This window comes from Caretta caretta, chromosome 8 (genome assembly GCF_965140235.1).
Source record: "Caretta caretta isolate rCarCar2 chromosome 8, rCarCar1.hap1, whole genome shotgun sequence".
Classification (NCBI taxonomy): Eukaryota; Metazoa; Chordata; order Testudines; family Cheloniidae; genus Caretta; species Caretta caretta.
In genome coordinates this window covers 1,056,428-1,074,086 of record NC_134213.1, presented here as the reverse complement: position 1 = coordinate 1,074,086, position 17,659 = coordinate 1,056,428, and the positions used below count along the sequence as shown (strand labels likewise).

Here is a 17,659-nt window from a genome sequence, read left to right as displayed (position 1 = left end):
ATCATAGCTCCCCTTCCATAGCACGCTTAGTCTTGAAACAAGTTAGTTTTTTTGTCTCCACTGCTCCCCTGGGGAGGCTGTTCCAGAACTTCACTCTTCTGATGGTTACAAACCTTTGTCTGATTTCAAGCCTAAACATGTTGATGGCCAGTTTATCCATTTGTTCTTCATTGGCCCTTAACTTAAATAACTCCCCTTCCTCCCTGGTGTTTATCCCTCTGATATATGTATAGAGAGGAACCATATCGCCCCTAGGCCTTCATTTGGTTAGGCTAAACAATCCTCTCATAAGGATCATCCTAGTAGCTCCTCTCTGCACCTGTTCCAGTTTGAATTAATCTTTCTTACAAATGGGAGAGCAGAATTGTGCATGCATTTTAGGTTTTGTGCCTACCCAAGAGCCCTTGCCAATTTTTGTGGGTTTGTGATTGCATTTTCCTATTCTGAAAGATGTTTCTCTCTCCCTTGTTGCTGCGTGAAGCCCCCCAGACAACAGGATTGTTAATGTTAGTGGTGCGGTAGCATCCCGAGATCAGGGCCCCGTTGTCCTAAGCCCTGTACGAACGTATGGCAGAGAGACAGGCTCTGAGCCAGTGAGCTCACTGGCTAAGTGTACGATGAGAGACAACAGGTGGATTCAACGCACAGGCGGGGAGCATGAGGAACCAGTGAGATGACACTGGTCAGCATGATAAGCAGCAGCAGCCAGAGCACTCCAGCTGCCCAGCCAGTTGACTTGCTATGTACAAAGATTTGTCCAACACGAAGCAAATTAATTGAAAGTTGACAGGATCCTGTTTTCTCTGATCTCTTTCGGTTTGTTGGAATCTGAGATATTACTTATAACAGCAGTTCATAAAAACATTCAGCTTGAATTGCTCAGGAAAACACATCTCCTTGCTCGTGTCAGAATGCAATTGGTAAATTGTTTCAATCTTGTATTCCCAGTGTTTTGATGCTGGCCCTCTGGAGAATGACCTTTCTGAATTTTATTCCACACCCCAGTTTTTGGATCTCGGAGAAGGTAGGAAATACTAGGCGTCTGTGAAACAAAGCAAGGAGCCCCTGGTTCCATTCCTGGGGTGGTCTGTGCCAGGGCTCTTGGCAAACCACGTACGTTAGTTCCTGTGGCAGAAGACCATGTGTATAGGTAGCACCCAGTCAGGGTTTACAGAGGCATTTACTGCTCAGGAGAACTAATTGATTTGTTTAAAGTTGTGCCTGCCGCCGCCCCCCCCCCCCCCCCCCCCCAGCTCTGTAAAGTGTGAAATTGGTGAAGAGAGCAATGCAGCTGTGAGTGGCTCTCTGTCTCCAGAGCACTGTCCTGCGGTGGGGCTGGGGTTAGGTGGGTGCTTTCTGCTTGTTCAGATAGAGGTTTCTCAGTGCAGTTTTTCTCCTGAGATCCTGCCAAGTTGTTACTGATGGTGAGTTTTTGGGGGATACCGAGGTTTAGGGATTTCTGTCTCTCCTGAAAGCCAGTTTTTGAAAGCCCTGCATTTTGGAAGGGGAAGAGGCAGTGGGAATTTCCATACCTCCCTTAAAGATTTGCTTTTTCTCTGTCACCTGTCATGATGCAGGTGCCAAGCCAGCACGTTACATGCTGCTGTGACTGAATACGGACAGTGGATATTGTGCACTCAGCAATAGCTCTCGAGTTGCCAGGAGTAATGCCCTGGACTCCTGATTTGATTGCTTTCATTTATCAAAAGATGGCAGTGCATCTTCTCTTTCCTGTGGGCAGTGGAGATACTGGACATACACACCTTCCATGGAAGGCAGCTTCTATAGTGCTCGGTGCCCCTGCAGGCCAAGGCCCAGGGTGCGATTCACACCCCTAGCCATTGGCCCAAAGTGAGGATGTTACTGAGGGTGTCTAGTGTGGCTGTTGTAGGGGGCCTTGTGCCACAGCGAGCCCTGCACCAGGCTCAGCAGGGGCCGGTCTGCCAGCAGGGAATTTTGGAGTTGTATTGCACTTTTTCCCTCCCTTGAGCCAAAGTCAAGGAAGTTTGAGTTGCAACACTTAGGGAAGGGGGACAATTAATCAGCATTTCGATTAATAACTTTAAAATCTCATGCATCCGATGAAGTGAGCTGTAGCTCACGAAAGCTGATGTTCGAATAAATTGGTTAGTCTCTAGTACTCCTTTTCTTTTTTAAAATCTCTAAACCTCTCGCAGTGCTTTGAGCTGGCTGCCGCGCTTCCTCGCTGGGGTCTCAGGGAGAGCAGGAATGGCTTTGAGTTTTTCTACTGCCGCGCCAAAACGAATCCCCATTTCCCAGGTCCATGCCCCCAGGAGGGGCTGCAGGAACAGGAGGTGTCACCAGTATAGCCATTGGGAACTGCATTCCAAGGCATTGCCTGCAGGCTTGTACTGGACCTAGCCTCATTATCCATTAGTGCAGTGGGACAAGTTTGGAGCTTCCTAGCCTGAACTGCAGAATTCACTGCACTGCTCATGGCCAGGAGAAGCATTACTTCTCCGTTGTCTTGACACATGTCTCTCCCATCAGCTCCTGACAGACTCCCTGAGAAGCAGAGAAAGCGCAAGAGACAGCGATACTCCCCAGCTACAGCGCAGTACAAGAAAGGAAGGAGTGAAGATGCACTGGGGGAAGCTCCCAGTTCTGAGGTACTGCTAGTCCTTCTAGGTGTTGCAAACTTTATCAAGGAACCCTTTAACCTCTCCTCTCCTTCTTCAGAGTATCCTCTGAAAAACAAACTCTGCAGCATTTGATTGGCTAAATGGGAGAGAAGCGTTTAAATTGTTCTGAGTTTAAACGGAATGTATCACTTTGAATTAGCAGCTGTTTTTTAAAGGCCATTGAAGCTTGGGCTTAATTTGGGGGCTATTGCTCAGCTAATTTCACCGTGAGAGAGGGTTCCAAGCAATGACAGAGCGGAATTTCATCTGGCGTTTTGCTTTGCCAGTTTGGAAGGTTTTTCATTCAATTGAAAGGCCGTGGCTGCTGCAGCGGGGAATGCTGCCTTCTTGCACACTGATAAGCAGAACGAACTCTGGAGCGTGGGCACCACATGCTGCAGTCGCCTCTTGTCTGCGTTCTGCACTCCAGCATTAGCTGCAGAGTTGTGGAAGAGGATATTGAGAACCACTCGTGAGGTCAGGGCTCTTGGTTGCTTTCTGGCAACCCCTTGTTAGAATTCTGCCCTCAATCCAGAGGTCAGAGTTGGGGTGTTTCCCCTGCACCAGTGGGTCACTCCCTCTTTGGATATGTGAAAGCACCCTGCCAGAGACCGCTCATAACAGTATCTCTGACTGCCACATTTTGCCTTTTAGGAATGAGCCAGGTCTCCCCAAGACATGTCCTGGGAGAGGAGGGAACCTCTAGGCCTCCCACTTCAAATGGCTCACCTTGAACAACACCCAGTGCTGGCAGGATGTATGTTAGGAGCCAGCTGTAGGCATTTCTTATCACTGTGTTGCTGTAATGGCTCCCAGTGGTTCACAGCTGTTCACCCGAGCAAGGCTAACCCCTCTGCTGCTCACTGCCATGGCAGTCTCCACTGGTGCAGTACTGGTGTGGGGACAAGCACGGGTGTGCAGGTCACCCTCCCGCCGCTTCCTCACAGGGCCCCAGGCACGGCCGCGGTGGCCTTTCGGCCGTACTTTCTGCTGGCCTGGGAACAAGTTTTCCGAAGACCTGTACAGCTCATTGTGTGCTGTTCCCTGCCAGCTTCCACTTGCTTGTGATTGCTGTGTGTTCTGGCACGCCAGTTTCAGAGCAGGTCTCCTAGCAGCCATGGTGTGAGCATGCTGCCAGCTGGCCGGAGAGAAATGTCTGGACCCATGCGAGTGTCTAGGGTGACAAGGAGATCCCGTCGCAACTGAGCTCTGTAATTCAGAGTGACCTGGACTGTGAGTGGGTATCCAAATAGCTTGCCAGCAGGGTAACCCTCACTCCGGTGCACAGTGTGGGGAGACTGACCTGAAGGTCCAGGACAGCAAAGTGTGGAATAATAACAGCTGCTCCAAGGCAGAGGAAACCTGCCCCTTTCATGCTGAACAAGACTGTATTTTCTGCACTCACCCTCCTGTGAAACCTGATGTTGGAGCGCCAGGCGGGGTGGGGTGACAGCTCTGGCGTGGGCAAGTCCAGGATATGGCTCAGGCCATGCCTGTGAACATGCCAGACTCCCCAGGACTCTTCAATGAATCGTAAGCTGCAGAGACAGCGGCAGAAGGTTCAGGAAGAGATGCCTGCCCTTTGTACGAGGTACGTGGTTGTTATTTATTCTCACTGACCAGGGCTGGTTTGGCAGATTCAGGGCCGAGGAGGGGGCAATGTGTCTGGTTCTTATGAGAAATGTTCAGCTGCAAACTCATGAGAGCGGAAGTCTCCCTTCCACAGTGCACATGGCGGCTTCCTGTGCCACCCCCTGCCCAGCTGGCTCTGCTCCACCAGGTTCAGCCGCCCCTTCTACATTTGTCTGTGTGGAGCATTATTCCAAGCTGGAGCAGAAGTCCCAAGCCCTCAGCATACAGTGACTGGCTTAGCCATGCATGTGCCTGGACTCAAAAGGGCAGCCAAGCAGGATGGGTTTTTAGGTCAAACCCTGAAATATAGGAGATGTCCTGGCAGGAGCGTTCTATTGCAGTAAACCAAACCACACCTGGGGCAGCATGGCCCCACACAGGCTACATTGTCTCTGTTGGCCCCGCACCAACGCAGTGCACTATTTACTTATCTGCAAACATGGGGCAGTAATCCAACAGAGAACTTTCCTCCAGATTTCAGAGCAGTCTCTGGTAATCTTTGCACAGCTAGGTGGCTGGCCTTACTAATCAGATCAAGTGTAATACTAACTTCCAGATCCCTCAGGGAAATGCATAGTGCCTCTCCGGCTCCTTGAACATGTCCTCCTGTGTTATCCAGGAGAATAATCCAAGTCCTTGCCCTCGCTTGCTCAGATAGGTCCTATGAGTGGCACTGGAATCCCAAGGTGAGCAGAAACCAGAACTATTGCATTCCTTGGTATTCCAAGGGTTTCCAGTGTCAGTAAACCTATTAACCCTCTTCTTTGTTACAGGAACCACTGCTGCATTGCTGAGCAGGAGGGGGATCAGGCGTCTGAGAACATCAGCGGGCTAAATGCTTCACCAGACCTTGGGGGGAAATGGAGAACAAAAGGATCTGACCCTGGAGCTGCAGGGGGATGTGCAAAGGGGACTCTGCACCTATGTGCAGCTTCCAGGCAGAAGCCAAGTGGGGGAAGAGGACAGAGACTCTGAAGTAATACGTCCCTCATGGCAGAGAAAGGAGGAGGCAGGAGCAAGCATTCCAAAGGGAATGAACGCCTGAGAAAGCACATCCAAAGACACAGGCAATTAGTGCCATTATCCCATTAGCAGGCCCCTTCATCTGACGTGTACATACCACCTCCTCATACAGTGCTGCGGTACAGGATGGTGGCAGCTCGTTTTGGTCTGTGCCATACTGGTCTGTTCCTTCCTGTGCATTTCCATGGCATTCCATCTCTGCCAACAAACTGGACAGAGTGACTCAGGCTCCCCGGGACATGCATTCGTACCCCTGTCGTCCGCAGAAGTGCCTGGTGTGTAGTATTGTGGTTTTGATCTAGTTTGTTGTTGCTGCTGGGCTTCCACTTTTGTGTGCTTAATAAACATGATTTGCTCCATTTATCTCTGTCCCATACTTCAGTGTGCCATCAGTGCATCCCTACTTCGCTCCAGAACTCCTCCCTGCAAACTCCTGCCCGGTTAAAAATGGCTGCAGTGATGGAGAAACGCACGAGCAAAGGAGGCAGTGACTAGGACTGCAGATCTCTCATGGTGTTTTTTAAATCAAAAATCACAGAGCAGCCATGGGAAATGTAGTAAGAACCAAAGGGGTCTGGGGAAATGGTGTGTAAAGTCACAGGTTGGAAAAGTCAACTCTCTGTAGCTCTTTATATAAAATACGCATTTTTTCAAATATTCAGGTTCAAACCACTTTGTCAGTGGTTCCCGAACTTTTTAGCATGGTGACCCACCAACTTCATATTGTCTTTTATTGTGCCCCACCCAGGGTCCAGATTCCTGAGGGAGTCCTCAGCAGGCCAGAATCCTTCCCTCTGCTGCTGCCCCACCCCTCCTTGCCCTCCTGAGGGGACGCTGACCACCCACAACAGCACCCTCTGCTTCTGCACCACAACCCTAATCCTGGCCTGGTGAGGAGGAGAGGGCCCCAGGGAGGGGGTCTGGAAATTGAACCCACCCTGCATTCACCCTCCAGCAACAGCACCTGTCTGCTTGGCTTCCCCTTCCAGCCACTGCAAACTGGTGCAGGGGTTGCAGTGCCTCTCAGGTTTGGCCCAGCCGCTCCTCGGTCATGATAACAGAGCGGCACCGGGCCAAATTTGAGTGAGTGGCATCGCAACCCTGAGTGTCTGTTAGTTTGCAGTGCCACTTACTCAGATTTGGCTCAGCTGCCTCTGTCATAATAGAGGGTGGCCGGACCAAACTTGAGCAGCGCTGCAAACCCATGCACCAGGTTGCAGTTCCCATAGCAGGGAGCCAGGTTGAGCCTCATGGGACAGGAGCCCCTGCTGCAGGATAAGCTCTCCAGGGCTCCCCCTCAGCTCCACACCAGCTCAGCAACCCAGCATTTGGGAAACCCTGCTTCAGTAAAGTCTCAGACACAAAGAAAAGTCCTAGCCAAATAGAAAAATCACGGTACAGACACCCCCCAACTTACGCAATCGTTCGGTTCCGGAAAGCCTTGCGTAACTCGAATTTTGCATAGGTCAGAAACGTATACCCGTATGTTATGCAAAAATTTCCGCAACTCAAAAATCCTTATTTCTGGCTTATGGAACTTTTTCCACATGTGCGAATTTGCGTAAGTCGGGTCTTGCGTAACCTGGGGAGCGTCTGTATCTGTGACATTGTGACCACCATGACAAACCTGCAGCCTGAGCAATGGTACTTAACAGCAGGGAATGCTGACATTTGCACACCTCAACGTAATCCATCCCCACTGTTTTCTCTGCCCAGACAAAAGGTGTGGTCCCAGCATCTCAAGGTTTGTTTGCACGCGAAGTGCAAGTCACCGCTTTGGGTGGCATTGCTTTTCAGTCTGGCTGCGAATGATTGCTGCAAGAATACCTCATCCTTTGCAGAATACAGCAGACAGCTGTGACGGGACTCGTGATCCTGACTGTCCTGACATGTCAGCAGCACCGTCGTCTTGCTTTGAGCTTTCCAAATGCACACTGGACCACCACTCTGTGCCTTCTGAGGGTGCAGATGAACCACCATCTGAGTGCCTGTGCTCAGTGTATGGCTTGGTGAGCAGCGGGTATGCAGTGATTCTGTGACACCTCACTGTCTATGCTGTGGGAAGAGTGTGAGTCTGTCTGCTTCTGAAAAGAACAGAGTTCTCAGAAATCCTTATGTGATGCACGTGCCAGGCCATCTTATTGCCTGTCAGAACCAGGTACAGGGCTCCCCTAGGGCTTGCTGACCTTGGAGTGACAGCTCTTCTGGGTTAGATGGGAATGGGCACAGGATAGGCACGTACAATACACCTGCGCTCCAGCAAAGTTCAGTGAGCCGAATTGCTCAGATCCCTCAGTGATCTCAGGCACGTTTGCCATCTTGATCCCATACCCCTGCAACACTTGGGGTATTGCCATGCACGGCTTCATCCCCATGGCACCCCCGGGATGTTCCCAACCTCAGGCAGTACCCAGTGGACCAGTAGCTCTCCAGGGGACCTGCTTCCATAGGATAATTGGAACTCTCCTTTCCTTGGGGTCTGCTGCTGCAGTGTGGGGGCCAGCTCCCCACAGAGATGCAGACAGGCTCTCCTTCCCAGACCCGAAGAGTAGCTCTGTGTAAGCTCGAACGCTCTATTCTCTCTCCCCCTCGCAGATGGGGCCAATAAACGATATTACCTCCCCCACCTTGTCTCTCCGCCCTGATGGGCAGCAGGAGCTGCAGAACTCTCCAGTCTCGGACCTTGCAAGGACCTGGTGACTCAGCTCACCGAGGGATGTGCTGGGTTCTCGTCACTTGAAGTCTTTAAAGCAAGATTGGATTTTTTCTGAAAGATGCTTTAATGCCACCGGCAGTTGTGGCCTGTGCTCTGCAGGAGATCATGCTAAACGATCGGAAGGGCCCCGTCTGGCTTTAGAATCTAGGCTTGCAGGTGGATGCAGAATAGAACTGCACCCTAAAGGAGATGGCTGGGATGACTTGCTGCCCTGGCGCAGCTCCACTGGATCGGTTACCAGCAATCTGGTTCTCTAGCATCGCTTCAGCCAACACCCCCAGTTAAAATAGTGTCAGTGTGTTCCTGGCGCTCTGATACGCAGAATGAAATAATGGTTGCTTTGACCATGCTCTGCTCATTTGCATCTCATCCAGTGGAGTGTGTACGCAGTGCCTTGGGGAAGCTTTCTGGGCCATATCGGCGGCTACAGGACTGTTCTGGCACCAAACTGAGTGTTTCTATTGGGTCAGGTTGGGGCAGAATTAATCCAAAGAGAGAGCCCCAGGAAGAGGGGTCGTGGGCAGCAAGCGAGCCAAATTGAATACCTGGGGTTAAAGCGCAAACCAAAGCTTCCTCCCTCATAAAACCTCAGAGCGGAACAGTGCAGAGGGCATTTTCCCCAGGGCATGAGGGGCCCGCTGCAGGCAGGATGAGAGTTAAAGGCACTGCTTGCAGCCCAGCTGAAAACCTGTATGTGCTTGATAGCCAAACTAACAGCCCAGAGGGTGGGCCAGGAAATACTGACAGTCCAAATTCTGGATTTCTTTTCTAAAGGGAGAGATACCTATCCATGGGAGTGCTGCAAGCCCCAAGGAGCTCAATGAGGATGGGTCTGAGAATGACCATGGAGTGCCTTCATCCAAAAAGATGCAGGGGGAGCGAGGAGGAGGAGCAGCCCTCAAGGAGAATGTGTGTCAGGTAGGGAGCTACGGTCTTTGGGTGAACCTTCATAACACTGACAGTGGTGTTGAGCAACTGTGCAGCACACTTAATACCCTGGCTAACAAAGCAACCTCAAAGCAGATCTGATTAACTAATGTTCTCTGGATCCTTGGTGATGGGCCCCTCTTGTCAGGAGACTTGGCTGTCCAGTTATTCCTGTGCCTTGCACTGAATGGACACTTCCCTTGTGTGTAGATGCGGCATGACTGCTCTGCAGTGCCCGTCCCTCCTGCAGCAGGCTCCGGGTGCATATCCCTGCGGCGGTGGGGTGGGAGCTGGGTGGCTGGGAATGACGTGGGGCGTATTTAAGCCATTGCTTCACAGCAGGGACTCAGGGGGAGGTAGTGGTGCTGGTGTGAAGGGATTTCCGTAGGGTGTCCTTGCGGCAGGCTCAGCCAGCCTGCCAGCTGCATTCCTTGTGTGTATCCAGCCAGGGGTTTGTCCCAGCAGTAACGCCGTGTTCCCTCCCCACACAGATCTGTGAGAAGCCGGGGGAGTTGTTGCTGTGTGAAGCGCAGTGCTGTGGTGCTTTCCATCTGCAGTGCCTCGGGCTCTCAGAAATGCCGAAGGGCAAGTTTATCTGCAATGAGTGTTCGACAGGTATGGGGCTGGGTGGGAGGGCAGGCCGCTTGCTGGGTGCTCGTGTGGGGCTGCTTTCAAGTGTGCCATTGGCAGAAGGCATGAGTTGAGCTCGCTTTGCTCTTGGGACAAATGGCCAGGGCCAGAGAGCGTGGAGGGGGCTGGGAAGCTGTGCAGTCCAGGCTGGGGGCTCATAAGGAGCCAGCCAGTCTGGCTGGAGGTGGTAACTTTTGCTTTGAGAGAGCTCCTTCCCTTTTGCCATGTGACCGGTGTTCTCTCCTCCAGGCGTCCACACCTGCTTTGTGTGCAAGAGCAGTGGGGAGGACGTGAGGCGGTGCTTGCTGCCCTTGTGCGGGAAGTACTACCATGAAGAGTGTGTGCAGAAGTATCCACCCACGGTCATGCAGAACAAGGGCTTTCGATGCTCACTGCACATCTGTATGACTTGTCATGCTGCTAACCCCGCGAACCTGTCTGCGTCTAAAGGTACAGAAACCCTTCTGTGCCTGCAGTTGCTGGGGCTGGTCAGGGAGAAAAGGCGGGAGCCCCTTTCTTGCATCCAAAGCAGGCGTAATTCTGGAGCACTTTGAGGTGCTTGGTGTCTCCCGCCCAGTGCCTGTTCTTCAGTCTTCCATCATGTGACATTTGCTGTGGGCTGTGTAAATCTGGTCCTCAGGGGAAGGTGCTGGACCGTGAACTTGCTGCTCTCTAGCTAGGCCATATCCACGCAGTGCCTGGGCTCTGACTCAGGTGTGAGTCAAAAACCCTGCTCTGTCCACGCACACATATCAATCAGCCTGACTCAGGACCCGGGTCCTAGGACCCTGCTGTGTCGTGGGGCTGAGCTCAAGTCCCGGTGAGACTCCGGTGCACTCGATGTCAGTTTGCAGTGTGGACACAGACCTGAGTCAGAAGGTCTGTGTGGTTCAAAATGGACACGCTAGCATGGCTGAGAGCCGGGTCCAGCGATTGTACCCACAGCTTTACAGTGCAGTGTGGATGCTTAGGCTGGGCCCATCTCCCTGCTCTGGATGTGGCAACCTGGTGCCCAGGACGGCGATCCCGTTCAGCTTTGTCTCAGCTGCTCCCCAGGTCAGGCCGGGCCAAAGCTGAGGCTTGGTCCACCCTCCAGAGTTAGGTCGACGTGATGTCAGTGTCTGCACCACAGAGCTGCTTCCGCTGCAGCACGTGGCCACTACACCGATACCCTAACTCCATCTCGGCGAGAATGTCGGTTTCCCTGCTGGTAGGCTCCCTGCTGTGAAAGAGACCCTGTGCAGGTTCGGGCTGTCAGCATGATTCGGGGGGGGCTGACAGCTGGGGGGAGCCATCTGTGGGCCCGTGCCATGTTGCAATGCCTGGAGCCTCTGCTGCAGGCTGTGTGCAGGACGGGCTCGCTCTCCAGCCCCTCTGCCCGGGGTGCAGCACCCACCATTGGGGCATGCTGTTCTATCAGTTAATTTAAACACAGGGACCGCGTTTTTGAGAAGCTGGCGTAATTAGAGGCAAGGTGTCCCTTAGCCAAGTGACCCATTTCACCCTTTGTTGTAAGCCGGAATATTGACAAAACTAAGTTCTAGGAGCAAATTATAATGGTCACTTTCCCTCAAATGTTTACCTGTGTCCAACCTTTACCACCACCAGGTCGCTTGATGCGTTGTGTTCGGTGTCCAGTGGCATACCATGCCAATGATTTCTGTCTGGCTGCTGGGACAGTGATCCTCGCCTCCAACAGCATCATCTGCCCCGCTCACTTCTCTCCCCGGCGGGGCTGCAGAAACCATGAGCACGTCAACGTCAGCTGGTGCTTTGTCTGCTCGGAAGGTGAGACCCTCTGTATTCTGCCTAGTGCATGGTGAGCACTGCGGGCCGGGGCCTGGGCCAGGGTGCGCTCGCCTCGCGGAGGATACGGGGCCCTGGGCCAGGCCAGGCCGGGCCGCTGCGCGCTCGCTCGCCCCGCGGGGGGATACGGGGCCCTGGGCCGGGTCGCTGCGCGCTCGCTCGCCTGCCCCGCGGGGGGATACGGGACCCTGGGCCGGGTCGCTGCGCGCTCGCTCGCCCGCCCCGCGGGGGGATACGGGGCCCTGGGCTGGGTCGCTGCGTGCTGTGCCGCCACGCGTTCGCTCGCTCGCCCGCCCTGCTGGGGGATATGGGGCCCTGGGCTGGGCCGGGCCGGGCTGCCGCCCGCTCGCTCGCCCCGCGGGGGGATATGGGGCCCTGGGCCGGGCCGGGCCGGGCTGCCACGCGCTCGCTCGCCCCGCAGGGGGATACGGGGCCCTGGGCCGGGCCGGGCTGGGCTGGGCCACCGCACGCTCGCTCGCTCGCTCGGGGATATGCGGCCCTGGGCTGGGCCGCCGCACGCTCGCTCGCTTGCCCGCCCCGCGGGGGGATACGGGACCCTGGGCTGGGTCGCTGCGCGCTCGCTCGCCCGCCCCGCGGGGGGACACGGGGCCCTGGCCTGGGTCGCTGCGTGCCGGGCCGTGCCGCCGCGCGTTCGCTCGCTCGCCCGCTCGCCCCGCGGGGGGATATGGGGCCCTGGGCTGGGCTGGGCCGGGCTGCCGCGCGCTCGCTCGCCCCGCGGGGGGATATGGGGCCCTGGGCCGGGCCGGGCCGGGCCGCCACGCGCTCACTCGCCCCGCAGGGGGATACGGGGCCCTGGGCCGGGCCGGGCTGGGCTGCTGCGCGCTCGCTCGCCCCGTGGGGGGATATGTGGCCCCGGGCTGGGCTGCCGCGCGCTCGCTCGCCCCGCGGGGGGATACGGGGCCCCGGGCTGGCTCGCTCGCCCGCCCGCCCGCCCCGCGGGGGGATACGGGGCCCTGGGCTGGCTCGCTCGCCCGCCCGCCCCGCGGGGGGATACGGGGCCCCGGGCTGGCTCGCTCGCTCGCCTGCCCGCCCCGCGGGGGGATACGGGGCCCCGGGCTGGCTCGCTCGCCCGCCCCGCGGGGGGATACGGGGCCCCGAGCTGGCTCGCCCGCCCGCCCGCCCCGCGGGGGGATACGGGGCCCCGGGCTGGCTCGCTCGCTCGCCCGCCCGCCCCGCGGGGGGATACGGGGCCCTGGGCCGGGCCGCTCGTTCGCCCGCCCGCCCCGCGGGGGGATACGGGGCCCCGGGCCGGGCCGGGCCGCTCGCTCGCTCGCCCGCCCCACGGGGGGATACGGGGCCCCGGGCTGGCTCGCTCGCTCGCCCGTCCGCCCCGCGGGGGGATACGGGGCCCCGGGCTGGCTCGCTCGCTCGCCCGCCCGCCCCGCGGGGGGATACGGGGCCCCGGGCCGGGCCGCTCGTTCGCCCGCCCGCCCCGCGGGGGGATACGGGGCCCCGGGCTGGGCCGGGCCGCTCGCTCGCTCGCCCGCCCCGCGGGGGGATACGGGGCCCCGGGCTGGCTCGCTCGCTCGCCCGCCCCGCGGGGGGATACGGGGCCCTGGGCCGGGCCGCTCGCTCGCTCGCCCGCCCCGCGGGGGGATACGGGGCCCTGGGCCGGGCCGCTCGCTTGCTCGCCCGCCCCGCGGGGGGATACGGGGCCCTGGGCTGGCTCGCTCGCTCGCCCGCCCCGCGGGGGGATACGGGGCCCCGGGCCGGGCCGCGTGCTCGCCCGCCCCGCGGGGGGATACGGGGCCCTGGGCCGGGCCGCGTGCTCGCCCGCCCCGCGGGGGGATACGGGGCCCTGGGCCGGACCGCCGCTCGCTCGCTCCGCGGGGGATACGGGGCCCTGGGCCGGGCCGGGCCGGGCTGCGCTGCGCTGCCGCGCGCTCGCCCCGTGGGGGATGCCGGGCCCTGGGCCAGGGTGCGCTCGCCCCACGGGGAATACGGGGCCCAGCCGGGGTGCCGTGCGCTCGCCCCGCGGGGAATACGGGGCCCTGGGCCGGGCTGCCGCGCGCTTGCCCCGTGGGGGACACGGGGCCGGGCTGGGCCCGGGCTGGGGTGACGCGCGCTTGCCCTGCAGGGGATACGGGGCGGGACCTGGGCCCGGGCGCCGCGCACTCGCCCCGCAGGGGATATAGGGCTGGGCCTGGGCCGGGATGCCGCGTGTTTGTCCCGCGGGGTATACGGGGCCCGGCCAGGGTGCGCTTGCCCCGCGGGGGATACGGGGTCCTGGGCCAGGGTGCGCTCGCCCCGCGGGGGATACGGGGTCCTGGGCCAGGGTGCGCTCGCCCCGCGGGGGACACGGGGCCGGGCCGCTGTGCGCTCGCCCCGCGGGGAATACGGGGCCCGGCCGGGTTGCCGCGCGCTCGCTCTGCGGGGGATACGGGGCCCTGGGCCGGGCCGTGCCGCGCCGCCTCGCGCTCGCCCTGGGCCGGGCCGGGGTGCCGTGTGCTTGCCCCGCGGGGGACACGGGGCCGGGCCGCTGTGCGCTCGCCCCGCGGGGAATACGGGGCCCGGCCGGGGTGCCGCGCGCTCGCTCTGCGGGGGATACGGGGCCCTGGGCCGGGCCGTGCCGCCTCGCGCTCGCCCTGGGCCGGGCCGGGGTGCCGTGTGCTTGCCCCGCGGGGGACACGGGGCCGGGCTGGGGTGACGCGCGCTTGCCCTGCAGGGGATACGGGGCAGGGCCTGGGCCCGGGCGCCGCGCACTCGCCCCGCAGGGGATATTGGGCCGGGCCTGGGCCGGGGTGCCGCGCGTTTGTCCCGCGGGGTATACGGGGCCGGGCCAGGCCCTCGCTGGGGTGCCGCGCGCTCGCCCCGCGGGGGATACGGGGTGGGGCCTGGGCTGGGGTGATACCGCTCGCCCCGCAGGGGATATGGGGTGGGGCTTGCGCTGCGGAGCCAACTGTCAGCCTGTGCCATGGGGTGACGTCACTTGCCCCGTGGGAGATATGGGGTGGGGCCTGTGCTGGGGAGACGTGCACTTGCCCCGCGGGGAGTACGGGGCAGGGCCTGTACTAGGGTGACACCCAGTTGCCCGGTGAGAGATACAGGGTGGAGCTTGCGTGGGGGGTGCCCAAGGTAGAGACCTAATACAGGAACCAGCTACTTAGCAGGAAAATACTACTGAGGACAGATCAGCTTGGGGCCCCCATTCTCGTCCAATGTCAGGTCAAGGTGTCTGTCTTGCTCTCATCAAGCCTCATTGAATTAGGGTTGGTTTGTGTTAGAGACCGCCGTTCCACACACTGGGCAGCTGTGCTCCCAGGTCTCTGTATCCAGGCTGGGAGAAGCTGCTCAGGGCAGGAAATGAGATAATATTCTTGATGGAAGGACTTTGCCACTGGAACAGCTTCGCAGAAGAGCCGAAGTCTGTTTTCAGATGTGGTTGCACCTAGTCTTCCTGCAAACGCCTTCCTGCAGGTACCCCAGGAGATGAGACACAGCCTCAGCTGCATGTGGCCATTGCTGCCAGGCCTGAGTGAGGTGAAGGGTACAGAGCGCAAAGCCTGTAGGCTACTGTAACCCTGTTTTGAGGGCCTTCAGTGGTGCGTAGGCATTGGCCTGGCCCTCTGCATGGCCCTGTGCTGCTACTTGGCAGAGATGGAGAGATCGGGTGCCTGGGCAGATGGACCAAGCTTTGTGCAAGAGCCTTGTTCCTCTTCCCGGCAGTTTGAATCTGTCTGGGAGCCTAGGGTGCAGTGTTTCTGTGATGTGGCTCTCACTGCTGTATCGCTCCTGGATGCAGGGGGCAGCCTTTTGTGCTGTGAGTCATGCCCAGCTGCTTTTCACCGCGAGTGTCTGAACATCGAGATGCCTGAGGGAAGCTGGTACTGTAACGACTGCAAAGCTGGCAAGAAACCACATTACAAGGAGGTGGTCTGGGTAAAAGTTGGGCGCTACAGGTGGGTAAAAATAAATGTGGTTCCTGTCCATGTTAAAGCCCTTCCTCGTGCAGCGCGGACTATGCGGGGGGCTCTGGAGAGTGCTGGTTTCTACTCAGGGTTATGCAGCTGGGTCTGTTTTTAATTCCACATAGGCACCTGATAGTAGAGTGCACCATTCCTCCCCGTTCTTTCCCTCTTCCAGCTGCTGCTTTTCTCTTCCCCAAGCCAAGCTTCTGCCCATTACTGCTGTTTTGTGTGAAGTACTGGAAGCCCCAGGAAAGTTCCTTTTCTCCTTCTCAGTGCCCCTACAGAATGGAAAATCACTGTTGCCAGCTTTTAGGGGCAGTGATGTCAAAGCTTTGACCTGCTTTTCCTGTCCCTATCCCCTGTGACAGGTGGTGGCCAGCTGAGATTTGCCATCCTAGAACTATCCCTGTAAACATCCAAAAGATGAAACATGACATTGGCGAGTTTCCTGTGCTGTTTTTTGGGTCCAACGATTACCTCTGGACGCACCAGGCTCGGGTGTTTCCCTACATGGAAGGCGATGTGAGCAGCAAGGACAAGATGGGCAAGGGAGTGGATGGCATTTATAAGAAAGGTAACACTTTCCTCGTGCTCTAGGGAGGCACTAGCTGTCTGCTCTGAGATTGTTTTGGGCCAGTTCCTCTATGGTCCCATGAAGGGTGTGGAAAAACGATGGTCCTCCCATAGTCAAGGTTGAAGCAAGGCTTGCAGAGCACCTCTGGTTTATGCCTCATACCCATAAGTGAACCCACCCAGAAGATTCAGTGGTCTGAGCTTATGCCAGGGGAACAAGAGACACCCAGCTCCTGAATGCCAGTTTATTCCAGTTCTGCCACAAACTCTGTGAACTTGGCTGAACCACTGCCACTGTGCCTCAGGGCCACCATTTGTAACGTGAGAGTAATGAACATACATAAAACGTTGTTGCAAAGCAGTTTAGAATTGCTAAATACACCATACACCTAACACAACTGCTCAAGGACAAGGGAAGCCACTAACAATACATACTGTAGTCCTCCAGCCACAGGCACCCACCTTACATGACTGCAACTACTGTGTGCCCCTTTAGTCTGGCCTTTTCCAAACTACCTCTTCCCGATTGCTGCTTGTGGGTGTTCAGCGCAGCGGTGTGTTGTGCTGGAGGGGACCCTGTGATACAAGCAGTGATGGAAGGCTAGCATCTCAGGGGGCAGAATTAATAACGCCTTCGCTCCCCAACTCCCTCAGTGGGGCTGCTAATGCTTCCAACTTGGTTACTAGTAGCTCTCTTCAGTGACACCTCTTATGGGATGCTGTTATTCCACCTGCGGAACATCTTTCTTTTGGGCAAGGTAGAAGGCCACTGGAGCGTGGCCTGTCCATTCAGAACCATGCATACAAACAACTGAGCACAAATGTGGCCATGGAGAATATTCAGGCTGTTTGACTTCAACAGTAGCGCAAGGGGCTTCTTGTAACACAGCGTCTGTTTTCTTTCAGCTCTGCAGGAAGCTGCTGTGCGGTTTGAAGAGCTGAAGGCACAGAAAGAACTGAGGCAGCTGCAGGAAGACAGAAAGAATGATAAGAAGCCTCCTCCCTACAAACATATCAAGGTGAGGACATCACATCATCACCAGCTGGTGGGCGCTAGAGGGGAGGCCTGGGTCATAAGCTCTGAGCTGTTGGTGCAGGATATTTACAGGCACACAGAAATGCCTTTGCTGCTTGCAGTGTCCTGCACTGTGGAGCATGCCTTTGAAGGCTGATTCGCGACCCCCAGGGAGGATTGACAGGAAGGTTTTCCGCTTCCAGCAATGTCCTGAAGCACTTCATCTGTCCTCTCTGCTACCTGAATTCATATAGCAGCTGTTGTGTCACTGCTGGACATCAGTAACAGAGGTGCTCTGATTTACTGAGACATCTCTGGGCATCTTTACATCGCTACAGACCAGTCATATACAGTCACGGAAATGTCTCTCTCCCATGTGGGTTTAGCTAGTGGTGAAGGAAAAAACAGTTGTGTGCAGTTGTGTCCCAACCCACTGTTTGAGAACCAAGAAGTGGGTCTTGGGGATTCGGAGGACAGCTCTAGTTATAGGTGAGTAACCTACTGGTGTTCATTGCGGAGGGGTGGATTCAGTGGGATTGCAAGTTGGTACAAAGAACCGCAAAGGGCTTTTCTCAAGAGAGCATCTCTTTATTGCCTGCCTTTCAGAGTTCCTTGCCTTTAACCAAATCAAAGGCCCCGCTTGTGCTAAAAACAAGCCAATCTCTTCTTCATGTGATGCAGCCCTCTACCTCCTCACAGAGATGCTTTTAAAGAGCTTCCTGGCTTAACTCTGAGTTTCAGAATGGGCCTTCAGATCCCAGCCTTG

The 17,659-nt window shown here is 57.2% G+C and overlaps 1 protein-coding gene across 7 annotated transcripts in view; it reads left to right on the top strand.

Moving 5' to 3' along the window:
* NSD1 (nuclear receptor binding SET domain protein 1) overlaps nucleotides 1–17,659 on the top strand; it is a 140,626-nt gene that overhangs the window by 84,221 nt on the left and 38,746 nt on the right. For 6 of the 7 annotated variants that reach the window (XM_075131209.1, XM_048860880.2, XM_048860878.2 and 3 more), the window contains 9 exons: nucleotides 949–1,024; nucleotides 2,512–2,630; nucleotides 8,788–8,931; nucleotides 9,432–9,555; nucleotides 9,820–10,020; nucleotides 11,179–11,358; nucleotides 15,140–15,296; nucleotides 15,674–15,879; nucleotides 16,785–16,897. In XM_075131209.1, the coding sequence (XP_074987310.1) occupies nucleotides 949–1,024; nucleotides 2,512–2,630; nucleotides 8,788–8,931; nucleotides 9,432–9,555; nucleotides 9,820–10,020; nucleotides 11,179–11,358; nucleotides 15,140–15,296; nucleotides 15,674–15,879; nucleotides 16,785–16,897 (1,320 nt within the window). The remainder of the gene's footprint in view (nucleotides 1–948; nucleotides 1,025–2,511; nucleotides 2,631–8,787; nucleotides 8,932–9,431; nucleotides 9,556–9,819; nucleotides 10,021–11,178; nucleotides 11,359–15,139; nucleotides 15,297–15,673; nucleotides 15,880–16,784; nucleotides 16,898–17,659) is intronic. The other variant, XM_075131210.1, reaches the window with a different exon arrangement.